Source organism: Pagrus major, chromosome 23, assembly GCF_040436345.1.
Source record: "Pagrus major chromosome 23, Pma_NU_1.0".
In the NCBI taxonomy this organism is placed as follows: Eukaryota; Metazoa; Chordata; class Actinopteri; order Spariformes; family Sparidae; genus Pagrus; species Pagrus major.
Genome location: NC_133237.1, coordinates 28,377,764 through 28,397,509, shown reverse-complemented (window position 1 = coordinate 28,397,509; position 19,746 = coordinate 28,377,764). Strand labels below are relative to the sequence as shown.

Here is a 19,746-nt window from a genome sequence, read left to right as displayed (position 1 = left end):
GATGATCCTGGTGTTGCTGATGATCCTGGTGTTGCTGATGATCCTGATGATCCTGATGTTGCTGATGATGCAGTGTTCAGTTTTGCTCAAAATTCCGGTGAAAAAACTGCTGCTGTGTGTGTGTGTGTGTGTGTGTGTGTGTGTGTGTGTGTGTGTGTGCGTGCGTGCGTGCGTGCGTGCGTGTGTGTGAGGACAGTGTGTGTGTGTGTGTGTGTGTGTGTGTGAGGACAGTGTGTGTGTGTGTGTGTGTGTGTGTGTGGGAGGATCTTCTCTCTTCAGCAGAAGAAGAAGTGAGCGAGCAGCCCACTCGTTCACCTTCGTCTTCCTCGACCTCTCGGAGCTGCAGCTCCCTCGCTCTGTTTGTGAAGATGACTGTGTGTGTGTGTGTGTGTGTGTGTGCGTGTGTGTGTGTGTGTGTGTGTGTGTGTGCAGATACATAAGAGGCTCTTTAGCACCTGTTCACATAGCAACCAGCTCTCAACAAGACATGTGAAGAAGAGTGGGAGGAAGAGAGGGGGGGGGGGGTGTACAGAGAGGGAGACGGAGAGGGGGGGAGAGGGGGGGGGGGGGACAGAGAGGGGGGGAGGGGGGGGGGGAGACGGAGAGGGGGGGAGAGGGGGGGGGACAGAGAGGGGGAGACGGGGGATAAAAGTCAGCCTTTAAACCGAAGCTGCAGATTAAACCCAGTTTGTTTGGATCGCAGACGTTAGTTTCACTTCCTGCTTCTGTTTCAAAGGTTTTTGTTAAGGAGCTTCACAGTTTGTCAGTTCAACACTGATGTTTGATGGACGAGTTATTAGAGCTGCTGCTGTGACACTGACACGATGTCATCATGATATTAAAAAGACTGATGGAAAAGATGAGTTGAAGCACCTTTAATAATAAATCTGATGGTACCAGTGTTTAACTGACTGATAACGATACAGCAGCCAGTAACAATCCCTCCCTCCTGTTGTCCAGCAGACGACCAGAGACACCAATATCTCTGTCGGCGTCACAGACGTGTTGTTATTTCCTGTCTGCTCGGTGGTGGTCGGGCGTTCGTGGCGTTCTGGCGTTGAGTTTTTCTCACTGCAGAGCTGATCCCCTCAGTAACCACACCAGCAGCTGTTGCAGCTCTAGTGTCTCTGGGCTCGTGAGCCCAGCGGCAGCAGTGGACTGGCCCGTCTGCTCCACCTGACGAGCCCAGAGACACTGTTGCAGCAAAGAGCAGCTCTGGATGATGAGTGAAGAAGAGCGAGGCCGAAGAGGTGGTCGTGTTGCTACAGCTGCACGTCGTTTTTCAATCATTTGTGGATTTGACCTCATCTATGTGTCGAAGGTGATATTCTGCTTTGAAAGCTTTCTGCCTGAAAACCTGTTAAAAGGACGGTCTTTACGTGACATATTATAAAACTGCTCAATGACCTAAATAAAGTTCGGAGGCCCGTACAGTCCGTGACGTTGTTTTCAGGTTTTTAAAAGAATATTTCCAGTTTTCAGTTGCATTTTGAGTTTAGCAGATAACCTGGTTAGGTTTAGGACACGAGTCACGCACACGACGAGCGATTTACCAAGTTTTTAAGTGAGTCTTGTGTCAGCAGAGCAACAAACTGATCATTAGTTTGTATCCAGAGCAGATGAAACCTGAACATGTCTGGAAGTATGAGTTTAATGATAAACATGAAGTAAAATGGAACAATTGGAAATTGTTTTTAAAGATTAGCGTATTGTGGTCGCTATGCCAATTTCCGTGTGATCTGCATTAAATAAAATCAGGAATTGATTGAAAAAAAGAATCACGATAATCAATAAGTTTTCTCCTCGACCTCGAATTATTACGGCAGTAATTCTTAAAGGCTGTCAGCGATCAGACATAAAATTGTAACTATTTTTTATGTCAGAGGATGAATTGAGGAAAGAAGCTGCGGTGTAGTCTGGTGGTCCAACACTCACTATCATCATATAACACTTATTAATCTTATATGTTAATCTTACTTCTGCACCTGCAAACAGCTGAGTGTATCCTGTCTGTACGGCAGCAGGCAGTGGTGCTTGTACCACGTTTGTCCTCAGGGGGCGCCAGAGTCAACAACAGTAAAAGCTCCTTGTAGCTGCTTTAAGAAAAACTTCCATTTTGTATTTTTGTGTAAATTTGTTCAGTACTGCGTTTATATACTGTCCTCTACTGCGTTTATATACTGTCCACTACTGCTTTTTTATACTGTCCACTACTGCGTTTATATACTGTCCACTACTGCGTTTATATACTGTCCTGTACTGCATTTATATACTGTCCACTACTGCGTTTATATACTGTCCTGTACTGCGTTTATATACTGTCCACTACTGCTTTTTTATACTGTCCACTACTGCGTTTATATACTGTCCACTACTGCGTTTATATACTGTCCTGTACTGCATTTATATACTGTCCACTACTGCGTTTATATACTGTCCACTACTGCGTTTATATACTGTCCTATACTGCGTTTATATACTGTGCACTACTGCGTTTATATGCTGTCCTGTAATGCGTTTATATACTGTCCTCTACTGCGTTTATATACTGTCCACTACTGCGTTTATATACAGTCCTGTAATGCGTTTATATACTGTCCACTACTGCGTTTATATACAGTCCTGTAATGCGTTTATATACTGTCCACTACTGCGTTTATATACTGTCCTCTACTGCGTTTATATACTGTCCACTACTGCTTTTATATACTGTCCTCTACTGCGTTTATATACTGTCCACTACTGCTTTTATATACTGTCCTCTACTGCGTTTATATACTGTCCACTACTGCGTTTATATACTGTCCTCTACTGCGTTTATATACTGTCCACTACTGCGTTTATATACGGTCCTCTACTGCGTTTCTATACTGTCCTGTAATGCGTTTATATACTGTCCACTACTGCGTTTATATACTGTCCTCTACTGCGTTTATATACTGTCCACTACTGCGTTTATATACGGTCCTCTACTGCGTTTCTATACTGTCCTGTAATGCGTTTATATACTGTCCACTACTGCATTTATATACTGTCCTCTACTGCGTTTATATACTGTCCACTACTGCGTTTATATACTGTCCTCTACTGCGTTTATATACTGTCCTGTAATGCGTTTATATACTGTCCACTACTGCGTTTATATACTGTCCTCTACTGCGTTTATATACTGTCCTCTACTGCGTTTCTATACTGTCCTGTAATGCGTTTATATACTGTCCACTACTGCGTTTATATACTGTCCTCTACTGCATTTATATACTGTCCACTACTGCGTTTATATACGGTCCACTACTGCGTTTATATACTGTCCACTACTGCGTTTATATACTGTCCACTACTGCGTTTATATACTGTCCACTACTGCGTTTATATACTGTCCTGTACTGCGTTTATATACGGTCCACTACTGCGTTTATATACTGTCCACTACTGCGTTTATATACTGTCCACTACTGCGTTTATATACTGTCCACTACTGCGTTTATATACTGTCCACTACTGCGTTTATATACTGTCCACTACTGCGTTTATATACTGTCCTGTAATGCCTTTATATACTGTCCACTACTGCGTTTATATACTGTCCTCTACTGCGTTTCTATACTGTCCACTACTGCGTTTATATACTGTCCTCTACTGCGTTTCTATACTGTCCTGTAATGCGTTTATATACTGTCCACTACTGCGTTTATATACTGTCCACTACTGCGTTTATATACTGTCCTCTACTGCGTTTATATACTGTCCACTACTGCGTTTATATACGGTCCACTACTGCGTTTATATACTGTCCACTACTGCGTTTATATACTGTCCACTACTGCGTTTATATACGGTCCTCTACTGTGTTTATATACTGTCCACTACTGCGTTTATATACTGTCCTGTACTGCGTTTATATACTGTCCACTACTGCGTTTATATACGGTCCTCTACTGTGTTTATATACTGTCCACTACTGCGTTTATATACTGTCCTGTACTGCGTTTATATACTGTCCACTACTGCGTTTATATACGGTCCTGTACTGCGTTTATATACTGTCCACTACTGTGTTTATATACTGTCCTCTACTGCGTTTATATACTGTCCTGTCTTGAGTTTTATTGTCTCTGATAAATAATAAAAAATTGTCTGATTGATGGTTTTGAATCAGGACCTTCAGTATTTGGATCATCTTGTATCTGATTAGTATTTAATCAATATATATGTATATGTGTGTTTATATGTATAAATATTTACAGATGATCAGAAACAGCTGATCCTCTGGAACAGACTGTAAAACACTAAAACCAACAGCAGCAGTCAGATCATGTGATTAATCAGTTCTGATATCAGTTTGAATCTGTTATCAATAACACACACACACACACACACACACACTTCCCTCTTCATCCTCTCACTGTCGGCAACGTGGTGTCTCTATGGTAACCGCCTGCAGAGAGGCGGACCCTGACAGGACACGCCCACTGCAGCATGCATCTCTCTCTCACACACACAGACACACACACACACACACAGACACACACACACACACACAGTGTGACAGAGGTTGGGAGTCGTGCTGCAGCAGCTCGTCACTGTTTCATCTGAATGTTTCCATCTTTAGATTTCTGTCTTCAGTTCTGGTTTCACACAACAGAACCATCACCGGGTCGACACTGACTGTCTTCACGGCCTACATTTACTGTGTGTTTGATTTTGAAACAGATTCTGTGGCAGAGACAAAAATAGGACGTTTTCCTGTAATTGAGTTTAATTCTGTGTTGCAGTTCTTTATTGTTTCTCTTCTGAACGGTGCCGTTCGTCTGGCTCTCGTCTCGTTAGATAAACTCCACGACAGCTTTCCACTCATTGTTTTTCTCTTCTGATGGAGCCGTGCTAACTGTTTCCCTCTGCTTTCAGTCTTTGTGCTAAGCTAGGCTAAAGGCACATAGATGAAACGGAGATTTAAAGCAGCAGTGATCTCAGTTAGTTCGTCATATTCAGTGTATAAGTTTCTTGCAGTCGTGTGTTGAAACGTGTGGAACGACATCTGTGTGTCTGCAGCTCTGTGTGTGTCTGCAGCTCTGTGTGTGTGTCTGCAGCTCTGTGTGTGTGTCTGTGTCTGCAGCTCTGTGTGTGTGTCTGCAGCTCTGTGTGTGTGTCTGTGTCTGCAGCTCTGTGTGTGTGTCTGCAGCTCTGTGTGTGTGTCTGCAGCTCTGTGTGTGTGTCTGTGTCTGCAGCTCTGTGTGTGTGTCTGCAGCTCTGTATGTGTGTCTGCAGCTCTGTGTGTGTCTGTCTGCAGCTCTGTGTGTGTGTCTGCAGCTCTGTGTGTGTGTCTGCAGCTCTGTGTGTGTCTGCAGCTCTGTGTGTCTGTCTGCAGCTCTGTGTGTGTGTCTGTCTGCAGCTCTGTGTGTGTCTGCAGCTCTGTGTGTGTCTGCAGCTCTGTGTGTCTGTCTGCAGCTCTGTGTGTGTCTGCAGCTCTGTGTGTGTGTCTGCAGCTCTGTGTGTGTGTCTGCAGCTCTGTGTGTGTGTGTGTGTGTGTGTGTGTGTGTGTGTGTGTGTGTGTGTGTATACAACATGACATTAATGTTCAAATCAACAACAGACTGAAAGTGATCATGACGATGTTAACCTCTTTGCAGACGATAAGCTGCTGTGATCAAGTCAAACATAAAATCTACGTCTTGTATTAAAACAATTAGTTGATTAATAGATGAAATAAGTTCATTAAAAGGTGTCAAATATTCTCTGATGTGTTTCTGGTCTGTTTTGTATTTAAACTGATGATCCTGAGTTTTGAACAGTCGACAGAATAAAACATGTTACTTGTTTTTTAATCAGCAGATTGATTCTGTTCATTAAACCAGATTCATGCTTTTTACCTGGTTTGGTTTACCTGGGCTTTATTAGAGACGGACTGTCATGTGAGATTCAGTGGTATGTTCAGGTACACTCTGTAAAACTAAGCTCTGTTTGTGTCCCTGTGTAGAAACCCTGCTGGATGACTTCATGTTGACACATCCCATCTTCCTGACGGCCGACAGGTTGCAGCAGGTCCTGCTGCAGCAGTATCCTTCACATACTCACACTCATGATTACCTGCAGTGCAGGTGAGTCTGCAGGTGTGCACGGAGGTTCAGATACGAGCGCTGTTCAGAGTCTCAGTGTAACTCTGATGATTAACTGTTTCATCGACTTAACGTGGTTCTGTTAATGACTGGGTCCAGTTCCTTTCAGTCTTGTAGCTGCAGGTTTGTTTGTGCCTGCAGGCCGTCACTGTCTGAGCAGCGCCATGTTTTAATCCACTGTCTTCAGTCAACTTCTGGCCGGAGGAAGGAAAGTGGATCCGCCCGTTCACTGGACAAATTCTGTCCAACAGGCAGATCCAGACTTCCATGAAACACAGAGATGAACTGGTTTCACTATCGTGGTGTGTTCCCACGAAAGTGATGCTCGATGTTATTGAAACAACATGAATAACTGAGAGTAGAGAGTCGGTGCAGATCCAGAGCTTCTGGAGTCTCATCAGATTCTGTTCTGATCCGGAGCCGTTTACTGACGGGAGCAGAGCTCAGAGATTACTTTGTTACTTGTGGGTTAATAAAATGGATTTATCTTCCTCTGAGGTCTGGCTCAGGGCTGAAGTTTGAATGATGCGATGATGTGATGATGCAAGATCTAACGTCCAATAACTGTTACTGATCATATCACTTCTTTGACAGGCCTAGATAAATGTGTGCTGCTGTGTGTTGATATTTTATAATTACTTGTCAGGTTTCCTGTCGTTACGTAGAAAAGAAACGTTTGCTAGGAAGAGGTTTGACGCTAACGTTAGCTAACGTGTTATCACAGGTAATCTACCTTGAAATATGAGATCAGTTCCTCTGTCCATCGTCTTTTTAGTTGCTGATCAATCAGGAAGCAGTAAAATAATAACAACAACGTTTATTGGACTGAGTGTGATGTCAGAGGAAAATGGCCGCCGTGTCAATGTGGTCCATGTACTTTGCTTCATGAACGTAATGTCACTCAGAGGTTCAGACGACCTCGGTGTGGTCGCTTCAGAAACAGCTACACAGCGATGCACCTGTGGAGCCGGCCGCCTTCGACCGTCCGTCAAATATCATAAGAAAATATTTAAACTTCTAAAACCTGCTAGAAACATGACGCGCAGCTCAGGAGAGGAAACAGCAGGGAGGTGGTGACACCGTGGATCCGTGTGATCAAACACAAACTGGATCTCAGTGTTTCCACTTGTGCTGCGTCACGACGGGAAGCCAGAGTTCACCGGGTCGACTGCAGTACTGCAGAGACGTGTTGGGAATTAATTCACACGTTGGGTTTTTCTTCAGACTGTAAACGTAACATCAGATCTATAAATGCTGCAACACATGATTCACACAGACACACACACAGACAGACAGACACACACACACACACACACACACACACACACACACACACACAGCTGTGAAGTCGAAGATAAAAAGTTCCGGTTGCTGCGTCATTTAAAATGTAGATGTGTCTGTGTGTTGTGTGTCTGTGTGTGTGTGTGTGTGTCTGTGTGTCTGTGTGTGTGTTGTGTGTCTGTGTGTTGTGTGTCTGTGTCTGTGTGTGTGTATGTGTGTGTGTCTGTGTGTGTGTTGTGTGTCTGTGTGTGTGTTGTGTGTGTATGTGTGTGTGTCTGTGTGTGTGTTGTGTGTCTGTGTGTGTGTGTTGTGTGTCTGTGTGTGTGTTGTGTGTCTGTGTGTGTGTGTTGTGTGTGTGTGTGTGTGACAGTAACACTCGCCCACACAGATAAAGAGCAGAGAGCTGGAGGGAGGACAGGAAGTGGAGCAGAGATGTGGGCGAGAGGAGAGAAACACTCGTCTTCGTCTTCGTCTTCGTCTTTCCTTCCTTTGGACAGAAACACAAAGTGAAGCAGGTCCACCGGACCCTGAAACGTTCAGTCCGTCAGGAGCTTCGGCTCTGTGTTGTTCTAATAACCGAAGTGAACCTGGAAGCAGTGAAGTGAAGACGGCGTCCTCGTCACTGAGACAGTCTTCATGTTTCTGTCTTCAGTCTGTAACGCTGAGACATTTTCTTCACTGTCAAACATGGTCCACTGGTTTGTGTGTGTCCTGGTGTCATGAAGACACACACCTGCAGAGACGTCCTGTGTTCATGTCTCACCTGTCTGTGAGTTCTGCTGCTCTCAAACATCGTTTGATGTCCTGAAGCAGCAAGGCATCATGGGAGTCGTTGAGTCAGACGACGTGTTTTAAAGTTTTCTTCACATTTGTTTCATCACAGAACTGAAATGACCACGTTGGTGTTGGTTCTGGTGTTGGTTCTGGTGTTGGTTCTGGTGTTGGTTCTGGTGTTGGTTCTGGTGTTGGTGAGACGATGCAGTTTAACACAAAACTACATGAGGTTTGACTTTAATACAACAAACTGACAAACATCATCTGTGAGATTCAATCAGGATCAATACATCATCTGTCTCTGCATCACTGCAGACAAAGCTCTGCTCCGGAGGGGGCGGGGCTTCAGCTCTGTAGTAGCATGAGGGGCGGGGCTTCAGTGCTGTCGTAGCATGAGGGGCGGGGCTTCCGCTCTATGTAGCCTGTGGGGCGGGGCTTCAGCTCTGTAGTAGCATGAGGGGCGGGGCTTCAGCTCTGTAGTAGCATGAGGGGCGGGGCTTCAGTGCTGTCGTAGCATGAGGGGCGGGGCTTCCGCTCTATGTAGCCTGTGGGGCGGGGCTTCAGCTCTGTAGTAGCATGAGGGGCGGGGCTTCAGCTCTGTAGTAGCATGAGGGGCGGGGCTTCAGCTCTATGTAGCCTGTGGGGCGGGGCTTCAGCTCTGAAGTAGCATGATGGGCGGGGCTTCAGCTCTGTAGTGACCTGAGGGGCGGGGCTTCCGCTCTGTAGTGACCTGAGGGGCGGGGCTTCTGCTCTGTAGTAGCATGAGGGGCGGGGCTTCAGCTCTGTAGTGACCTGAGGGGCGGGGCTTCTGCTCTGTAGTGACCTGAGGGGCGGGGCTTCAGCGCTCCATAGAGTCACATGATCATGTTTTGGTGGATAACGTGTAAAAGTCAGTTCAGAGCTGAAGCTTTTCTGTTGAACGATCAATCGATCAGCAGAATAACTGAACATGATGTTTTGTGCTTGTGTGCCTCAAAGCATTATGGGGATTGTAGTTCCTGATAGTTAGAAGCTCTGGATGTTTCATCAACACTGAGACTGTTTCTGTCATGTAAAGATATTAGTTTGAACAGAAACTGATCTGAGAAACACACACACACACACACACACAGCTGCTCTGTGTGTGTGTGTGTGTGTGTGTGTGTGTGTGCAGTGATATGTGGGTCATCATGGCGTCTCTGCAGCTTCACTGTGAAACATCAAACAGCTGATTAAAGATGAATTCATTATTTACAAACATTTGAAATTTTTACTTTTATTAATTATTATCTGTTTTCTTCTGATTTTCTTGTTTCAGCGACTCGTTTAAATTGAAGCTCTTGGTTTGAACATGTGACTTCATTAATGTAATCTGATTACCTCCAGCACTAAAGTAATGATGTGATGTTTAGAGTCAAATATCTGTCGACTGTTTCCTCCTTAACTCAACTCTCAGATTCTCTCTGGAGACGGAGGGCGAGGGGGGAGGGAGGGAGGCAGGGGGGGAGAGGAGAGGAGGAGGAGGAGGAGGAGGAGGAGGAGGAGGAGGAGGAGGACAGACGGATGGAGACAGTGAGGGACTGATGGACGGAGCAGAGAGGAAGCAGGCGGTGCTGAACGTGGCGTTTCGATACCTGGACACCTACAGAGAGCTGCTGCAGGAGGAGGGGGAGCGCAGCAACAGCTTCCCCAAGGTAACACACACACACACACACACACACACACACAAAATATAACACACAATGTTACAGTTGAGGCGTCACACAGAACAGAAAGTGAAAGAAAAACATGTCACACACACACACAGGTGAGAACACCTCTGCAGGGCGGGACCTGTTGTTTCAGGCCCCTGGTTGTCATAACAACGAGACTGACTCACACACACACATATCTTCCTGTCACAGTGTTTATTTATTGTGTGTGTGTGTGTGTGTGTGTGTGTGTGTGTGTGTGTGCAGGAGCTGTACCTGTGTGCGGTGCAGGAGTTGAGTCGGTATCCTGAGCTGGTGGAGGACGTCCTCAAACTGCAGAGATGGACCGAGATCTTAAACTGCCCGTAAGACACACACACACACACACACACACACACACACACACACACACACATACGCACACACACACACACACACACACACACACACACACACACATACGCACACACACGTTGTTGTTGTTGTTGTTGAATCATGTTAATAAAATCAAACACTTTGTGTTCAGCTCTGATGAGGAGAAGGAGAGCAGGAGGAAGCAGGTCCGTCCTCTGTTCAGACACTTCAGACGCATCGACGCCTGTCTGCAGCCCAGAGAGGCCTTCAGAGGCTCCGACGAGAGTACGACACACCTGAACACACACACACACACACACACACACACACACACCTGAACACATGCAAGGACTGAAATATAAAAGCTTTACTACACTGTGCTGTCTGTAAACTCACCTGCAGTCTGTGGTCTGATACAAATCACAAACTGACTGACACACACGCACACACACACTCACACTCTCTAGCTTAGCACAAAGACTGGAAACAGGGGGAAACTGTTAGCCTAGCTCCATCAAACGAGTCCACGTCTGGTTGATTTACATGTTGTGTCCTGTTAGCTAACGAGCTAGTCGTCAATCAGTCCTGTAGTCAGCTGGGCTTGGTTGAGTAAAGTCAGGGGTCGAGACTTACAGGCTAACTGTATAGCTAAGTAGACTTAGAAGCTAGCTCTAAGCTAAGGAGAAGCTAACTCTAAACTAATGGGACCCAGATGCTAACCGGAAGCTAGTTAGTTTATTCCTCAAACCAACAGTTGTCTGTCTGTGTCCAGTCTTCTGCAGGGTCTACACTCCAGATCACTCCTACGTCACCATCAGGAGTCGTCTGTCCTGTCGGGTCGGAGAGATTCTGGCTCTGGTCCGAGAGAAACTCCAGTACAGTGAAGACCAACCGGTTCTGCCCGGAAACCTCATACTGGTGGCCGTCACATCAGCCGGAGGTCAGGACACACACACACACACACACACACACGGTTCTGGTGTCAGTGACACACACTGTTTCTAACTGTTGTTGATGTGTGTGTGTTCAGAGAAGGCGGTGTTTCGTCCCAGTGACGAGGCCGTGTTCACCACACTGGGAGTCAACACTCACCTGTTTGCTTGTGAAGCCTCCGAGCTGGAGTCACTGGTGAGGAACTGCCTGACTGACTGACTGACTGCCTGCCTGACTGCCTGCCTGACTGACTGACTGACAAGCCAACAAAATGTTTTGGTGTATCACAATGAAAACAGGAAGTGCTCACATTAATTTTAATTAATTCTGCATGTCTACAAAAAAACTTGATAACATAACGCTTTCAGTGTCAGACCACAGGACACATCGACCAGGTTTCCATAAGTAGAACAAAAATGAAATATATTAAAATCAAAACAAAATGGAGCTAACTGTAAGCTAACTGTAAGCTAACTGTAAGCTAACTACAGAGTCTAGAAGCTGAACCGCCACTACAGCCTCAAAACTAAATCAAAACTAGCAGGACAGCTAACTGTTAGCTTACAGAAACTATGATCTAAATCAAGTCCTGGAGAAAACTTACATCCATCTGAAACATGTGAAACATGTGAAACATGTGAAACATGTGAAGCATGTGAAACATGTGAAGCATGTGAAACATCTGAAACATCTGAAACATGTGAAACATCTGAAACATGTGAAACGTGAAACATGTGAAACATCTGAAACATGTGAAACGTGAAACATCTGAAACATGTGAAGCATGTGAAACATCTGAAACGTGAAACATCTGAAACATGTGAAACATCTGAAACATCTGAAGCATGTGAAACATGTGAAACATCTGAAGCATGTGAAACATCTGAAACATGTGAAGCATGTGAAACATCTGAAACGTGAAACATCTGAAACATGTGAAACATCTGAAACATCTGAAACATGTGAAACATGTGAAACATCTGAAACATCTGAAGCATGTGAAGCATGTGAAACATGTGAAGCATGTGAAACATCTGAAACATCTGAAACATGTGAAGCATGTGAAACATGTGAAACATCTGAAACATCTGAAACATGTGAAGCATGTGAAACATGTGAAACATGTGAAACATGAAGCATGTGAAACAGGTGAAGCATGTGAAACATGAAACATCTGAAACATCTGAAGCATGTGAAACATGAAGCATGTGAAACAGGTGAAGCATGTGAAACATGAAACATGTGAAACATCTGAAGCATGTGAAACATCTGAAACATGTGAAACATGAAGCATGTGAAACAGGTGAAGCATGTGAAACATCTGAAGCATGTGAAACATCTGAAGCATGTGAAACATCTGAAACGTGAAACATGAAGCATGTGAAACATCTGAAGCATGTGAAACATCTGAAACATGTGAAACATCTGAAGCATGTGAAACATGTGACTCAGCAGCTCAGCTCAGATAAAATGATCAATAAGAAGGAATTTATTTGTTCACATGTTTCAGGAGTCAAAACTAAGTGTGTGTTTTACAATGTGATGATGTCATTTCCTGTCCCTGTCAGCTTCCTCTTCCTGAGGAGATCCACTGGACGCCGGGTGACAGCAAACTCCACGACATGTCAGCGGAGGAGGTGGCCAATCAGCTGGTGGTGTTTGACTGGGAGCTGTTCAGCTGCGTGCACGAGGTCGGTGAAGATCGACCCGGATGATACTTCTGCTCAGAACCAACAAAGTCCAGCGTTCACAGCTCTGCTCTGTCTTCTTTGTTGGTGTCTCCTGCAGGTGGAGTTTGTGTGTTACGTGTTTCACGGGGAGCAGTCTCGCTGGCGCCCCCTGAACCTGGAGTTGGTACTACAGCGCTGCAGCGAGGTGCAGCACTGGGTCGCCACTGAGATCCTGCAGTGTCAGTCGCTGCCGAAGAGGATCCAGCTGCTGCGCAAGTTCATCAAGATCGCAGCTCTGTGAGTCCAAACACATCGGAGACATTTAGACATTGACCTTTTTATTTGTTTGTTTTTGTAATGTTTCATTTAGAATAATGAAGTGATTTAGTTCTGTGTAGATCAGACGGTTCAGTACAGATAAATGAAGGAGGCTGAGTATGGAAGAATTATCCTACCTTTATTCAAGAGCGTAGATTTTCAGTTTGAGAGCATGATTTCATTCCTTTTCAGTGACACAGCTCCTTCTCGTGCTCACATTTATTCTCCTCACGCTCACATTTTGTGCTCGCACTGAGATGTTTGCTGCTTTCTTTCAAAATGTGCGCTTGAACTCAAAAATCACATGCTTGTGCTCACACATCTTCTTCTTGCACACAAAAATTTCGCTCGCATTCAAATATGTCCTGTGCTCGCTCAGATCTAAAGTCTGCGCGCTCAGATCTAATGTGCTCGCTCAGATCTAATGTGCGCGCTCAGATCTAATGTGCACGCTCAGATCTAATGTGCACGCTCAGATCTAATGTGCACGCTCAGATCTAATGTGCACGCTCAGATCTAATGTGCACGCTCAGATCTAATGTGCACGCTCAGATCTAATGTGCACGCTCAGATCTAATGTGCTCGCTCAGATCTAAAGTCTGCGCGCTCAGATCTAATGTGCACGCACTCAGAACAAGCAGCTCCTCTCTGGTTGAGGAGTCTGCTCAGACTCAAGGCTGTCCCTCCCTGCGCTTAAAATATTGTGTTTCACCAGCCAATAGGGAGACAGCTAGAGTGTGGACCAATCAAATGACGGATGCCGCCTTGGGTGCATTCCTTCGCACTTTTTTTGAGCGCTCCGTCGGGGCGGGTATATGGTCTGTTTGTAAAACTGCTTCTCTCAAAATACACCAATTTACCATATTAGCCAGCTATTTGAATCGTCACCTACTTGAGACGCCAGCATATTTATGTATAATTAATCTTAAGTAATCCTAAAAAGAGTTATCGTAGTTTAGAATTTTTTCAATTTAATATTAGCGGATATCTGTTATATAGTATAAATACTCACAACAGCGTAGGAATGTTACGATAGTCGAGTGGTTAAGCACACTGTTAGATGATGCATTTTTTAACCAATTACCAATTAAAAATTTAAAAAATCTTTCTGTGTAAATATCTCATCAATGTGGACACCTGCGGCTTATAGACAAGTGCGGCCTATATATGTACACATTTTTTTTTCTTTTTAAATTTAGTTGGTGCGGCTTATATTCAGGTGTGCTCAATAGTCCGGAAATTACGGTACTCATTTACTCGTTTATCTATTCAGTATCGACACAAGTCGAGTTAAAGTTTCTTCAGTTCTGTGGATTTACAGCATTTCTGTTTTTCTGACAGTAAACTGAACATCTTCAGTTCGTCTTTTAATATTTTAAATGTTTGACTTGTGTGTGCATTTAATGAATAATGCAGAATATTTCTGTATTAAATGATGAAACTGATGAAGTTTTAGAGCCTTCATCACCGTCTCGTCTGGATGAAGCTGAAGGAAACACTGAACTCTCCTCTGACTTTAGAAACAAGCCGTGTTTCCTGTTTCCTGTGTGTGTTTCAGCTGTAAGCAGCAGCAGGACCTGCTGTCGTTCCTCGCGGTCGTTCTGGGTTTAGACAACCCGGCTGTCAACAGACTACGACTCACCTGGGAGGTACGACGCTCACCTGAGGCAGCTCAGCTCACCTTCAGACACAACAACACTCACTTATTACTAGTTTGAAGATTTTCTGTCAAAAGTCATTAAAAAGAAAAACACTGAATCTTTTATATGTTTTATTAATTTTCCTTTTTGTTTTCTGCTCGTTGTTTCTCGACTCCTCTCGTTGTTTCATGGTTCAGGGTCTCCCGGGGAAGTTCAGGAAGCAGTTCCAGCAGTTTGAGAGCGTCGCCGTGAGTTTTTCTCATCTGATCTGTTTTAGCTTCACAGACGTGACTCGTATTAATATTAATATTGACCTCACTGTTATTGGATCTTTCAGGACCCGTCCAGGAACCACAAGTCCTACAGAGACCTGATCACCAGCCTGAGACCTCCACTGATCCCCTTCACACCTCTGCTGCTCAAAGGTGAGGCTAAATGCTAACATGGACGTGCTAACATCCGCATGCTAACAAACTGTGTCTCTGCTGTGATTTGCTGCTTTGTTCAGACTTGGATCAGAACACAGGAGGTTGTGTTGCGAACAGTCACTGACTCGTCACACTCAGCTGACCTGGACTCGTCCTGAGCCCGTCTCCTTGTTGGCGCGGTCTCAGCTCAGTGAGACCACAGAGAACTGGACTTCCTGACTGTTTGTGGATTATTTTGTGTCGTTTGGGTCGTGTACGGCCTCTCACGGTCCTGGATTTATTGATCATGTAAGGCGGCGTCAAAACACATGATCACGATGTGACTCGTGCTCGTACATGAGCAACCGTACGGTGCAGAAACACACCTCTTCCAACCGAGCCAGGACCGAGGAGGTGAACAGAACCTGAGCACAGAGCGCTCACACTGCTCACACAAACTGGAGTTTGGGGGTCAAACGGGTTTCAGCACGGTCCGGACCGCCCAGTGTGAGTCCGCCCTGAGCTGCATCAGCACTGATCAGCTGATCGTTTATGATCGTTCAGTTTGATCTCCTCCAGCTGTGAGGCTGCTGAAGACGTATTAGCACGTTAGCTCCACCTCGCTAATTGGCACTTCTGGCTAATCAGCTCCATGTACCGTTAACCTGCCACGCACACACACACACGCACACACACACACACACACACACACACACACACAAACTTCAAAGACTCATCGTCAGTTTTCCTCTTCGCTCCAGTTTTTTCTTTTCATCTCGTCTTCGTTCAGCCCAGCAGGTGGACACACACGTGTACGCACACACACACACGTGTACGCACACACACACACGTGTACGCACACACACACACGTGTACGCACACACACACGCACGCACACACACATGCACACACACACACATGCACACACACACACACGTGTACGCACACACACACACGTGTACGCACACACACACACACACACGCACACACACATGCACGCACACACACATGCACGCACACACACACGTCTTCTGCTTTCACTCGTTCAGTTTGAAAAGACTTTAAATGAGATTACTGTACACACTGTACGCCTCTCACCCTCTGTGTGTGTGTGTGTGTGTCTCTGTGTGTCTCTGTGAGTGCGTGTGCAGCCTTAAGCTCTCTGTCTCCATGGTAACCAGAGGAAGAGGGAAGTGAATGGTTAAAAAGAGAGACGATTAAAGCGAACATGAAGGCTTTAAAGAGCTGTGACTCTGCTGCCCCCTGTGGTAGAAAACAGGACTGCGCCAGTATTCAGTGTGATGAATCAATATAAATCTGTCTGTTGACACAATAACTGCAGACCTGTGACGAGGGTGAAAACAGGCGTCTGTTGGTTCAGTTTATTCTCATGTTTGGAGTTTTTTCTCGTTCAGTGACGAGTTGATCTCGTTTAATTGATCTTTATGTTGATAAACTGATCAATAACTAACAAAGTGTGTGTTTCCTGTTCCTGTCAGACCTGACCTTCCTTCACGAGAGCTGCAAGACGTTTCACGGTGAACTCGTCAACTTTGAGAAGATGGTGAGTCGGTCAGATCTTTAAGAATGTAGAGTTTAAACTCGTTGTAACGATCGCGTGGCTCAGCTGTTTGTACGAGTTCTTCCATGACGAGAGAACGTTCACTTTCTTCTGCAGCACAAAGTGGCCGAGATGGTGAGAATCATCAGACGATACAGGAGCAGCCAGCTAGGTAACACACACGCACACACGCACACACCTACCTGTTCATGTGTCGTCTCCGACCTTTGACCTCTACATGTGTTACAGCTGTGTTGTGATTGGTTATCTCTGAGTCTTCTGACATCACTCTGTGAACTGAATGATACTAGTGATACTGAAAAAGTTTGTCAGTAAAATTATTATCAGGAGAAAAACTTGAAGTTTGAACTGATGATTGATACGATACAAATGAAATCAGGTTATGTTTTCTTTAAACACAAAGCGAGGCGTCTTAAAGAACTCGTTCTGCTAATGTTCAGGTTCATACTTTATTCTGGGTCCAGCTTATTCTCACGTGATGCGTCGCTGCAGGATCCCTCTGCACACTGTGTGTTCAACGCTCTGTTTCAGCTACAGAGTGAGACGTCTCGCCTCTGTTCAATCTTTGGTGAGAGCTGCACATGCGCATTACTTAACGGACGGTGTGCAGCCAATCAGAGGCAGAGTAGGGCGGGTCATGTCGATCAAGGTAGTGTGACCTAAAATAACGCAGCTACAGCTGGTAACCATGACTACGGTCCAGCTGCATATATTATAATAAAAACATATATTTACATAACGTCATGTTACATAGTGACACGTATAAGTTAGTCAGTCAGAACAGTCAGCACAGTCAGAACAGTCAATACAGTCAGAACAGTCAGCACAGTCAGCACAGTCAGAACAGACAGAACAGTCAGAACAGTCAGAACAGTCAGTACAGTCAGAACAGTCAGAACAGACAGAACAGTCAGAACAGTCAGAACAGTCAGTACAGTCAGAACAGTCAGCACAGACAGAACAGTCAGCACAGTCAGCACAGACAGAACAGTCAGCACAGTCAGAACAGTCAGTACAGCCAGAACAGTCAGAACAGTCAGCACAGACAGAACAGACAGAACAGTCAGAACAGTCAGAACAGTCAGTACAGTCAGAACAGTCAGAACAGTCAGTACAGTCAGTACAGTCAGCACAGTCAGTACAGTCAGCACAGTCAGCACAGTCAGAACAGTCAGAACAGTCAGCACAGACAGAACAGTCAGAACAGTCAATACAGTCAGCACAGTCAGAACAGTCAGAACAGTCAGCACAGACAGAACAGTCAGCACAGACAGTACAGTCAGCACAGTCAGTACAGTCAGCACAGTCAGCACAGTCAGAACAGTCAGAACAGTCAGTACAGTCAGTACAGTCAGCACAGTCAGTACAGTCAGCACAGTCAGCACAGTCAGAACAGTCAGAACAGTCAGTACAGTCAGTACAGTCAGCACAGTCAGTACAGTCAGCACAGTCAGCACAGTCAGAACAGTCAGAACAGTCAGCACAGACAGAACAGTCAGCACAGTCAGCACAGTCAGTACAGTCAGAACAGTCAGCACAGACCTGAGGGCAGTGATGGGAGAGAGTATACACTATTCTCCCACAATGCAATGCACAACGAAATGGAGAAAATAATTCGATACAAAAACATTTCGGAAAACAAAAATATATACTTCAGAAAATATTTTGACGTCTGATCGACAACATGTGTTGAGTGGTTTCCTGTTGGTGTGAAATAATAAAAGTATGTTGATGTTTTTGTATTTAAACACGTGACGAACAGACGAATAAACAAATACTGACATCAGTGAGAATATAAAAAATAATTTCAGGATTAGAGAAGAGTTAATGTGACTGTCTTTAACTTTCACATTAAAATGCTTTTATTGTGAAGGAACTAGCTCCTGTCTTGTGTTAATGTGTGTCTCCCTCTGGTGGTGTCAGTGTGTAACTGATGAGACCCTGACATCAGTGTGATTGTCTTCCTTCTCTTCCTGTCTCACCTGGTAGCCATGGATACAGAGACGTCCCCCTCCCACCTGCAGACGAAGGCCTACGTCCGTCAGTTACAGGTGATCGACAACCAGAACCTGCTGTTCGACATGTCCTGCAAACTGGAGCCCAAAGACACATAAAGAGCCGGAGAACGAAGAGGAGGAGGAAGAAATGTGTCCAGAAACAATAAAACGAAGGAGCGAACGATGAGAGCGACGCTCAGGTAGAAAAGAGAACTGGAAGAAGTCTGACACTGGACCTGACAACCTACAAACTCTCTGTCTGTCCCTCCTCTTCCTTTTCCTCTTCCTCTTCCTCTTCATCCCTCCATCAGCAGCAGTCTGAACACTGCCAGTCCTCACGATCCCGTCACAGTTTCTGTTTTCACCTCTAAAAGATTCAGATCGTCTTCACTCTGCGGCGGCCATTTTGTGTGTAAACCTGGAGGCTGTCAGTGGGGAGCGTTGTTGAAACGTTTGTGGAGGTCAGCTGAGAGCGATCGGTAGAGAAGATCACAGATGTTTCACAGGATTGAAGCTGCTGAGATCACGTGGGAGGATTTAATCAGAGCAGCGGCTGAAGAACCTCGAGGAGGAAACTGATGACGTCTCGTTCCTGACGTACAGACGACTGAGCCAACTGTAAATCACATTATAACATTAAGATCTGAGGGCACACACTGCAGATAAAATCACATCAGGACCATTAAAACAGCTCCTGTTCAAACACTGTTACTAAGATTTATTCTTGACTGCAGGTGAGATGAAGACTCTTCGTACCTGTCGATCCTCAGGTGTGCAGAACATCTAATCTGTGAATCAACATGTAAATATATAAGTTTAAAGTTCGTTGCAAACCAAGTCTGTTTCTCTTCTCGTCCACATCTAAAAAAGTCACGTTTAAAATCATATTTTTCTGGGAGCAGGTTTGATTTCCTGTCAGGATCAGCTGGATCTTATAATGTGTGGTTCTGATATCAAACTGGATCCCCGACATCCCGACACACCTGGAGGTGACGGTGATGATC

At 45.1% G+C, this 19,746-nt stretch overlaps 1 protein-coding gene across 1 annotated transcript in view; it reads left to right on the top strand.

Moving 5' to 3' along the window:
• Window positions 1–18,859, top strand: part of rapgefl1 (Rap guanine nucleotide exchange factor (GEF)-like 1) — a 30,103-nt gene extending 11,244 nt beyond the window's left edge. The window contains exons 3-16 of the mRNA XM_073495099.1: window positions 5,978–6,056; window positions 9,607–9,844; window positions 10,109–10,206; window positions 10,368–10,480; window positions 10,968–11,135; window positions 11,226–11,323; window positions 12,697–12,819; window positions 12,917–13,095; window positions 14,675–14,765; window positions 14,954–15,004; window positions 15,094–15,181; window positions 16,663–16,727; window positions 16,842–16,896; window positions 18,735–18,859. Coding sequence (XP_073351200.1) covers window positions 5,978–6,056; window positions 9,607–9,844; window positions 10,109–10,206; window positions 10,368–10,480; window positions 10,968–11,135; window positions 11,226–11,323; window positions 12,697–12,819; window positions 12,917–13,095; window positions 14,675–14,765; window positions 14,954–15,004; window positions 15,094–15,181; window positions 16,663–16,727; window positions 16,842–16,896; window positions 18,735–18,859 — 1,571 coding nt within the window. The remainder of the gene's footprint in view (window positions 1–5,977; window positions 6,057–9,606; window positions 9,845–10,108; window positions 10,207–10,367; window positions 10,481–10,967; window positions 11,136–11,225; window positions 11,324–12,696; window positions 12,820–12,916; window positions 13,096–14,674; window positions 14,766–14,953; window positions 15,005–15,093; window positions 15,182–16,662; window positions 16,728–16,841; window positions 16,897–18,734) is intronic.
• The last annotated feature ends 887 nt before the right edge of the window (window positions 18,860–19,746 follow it).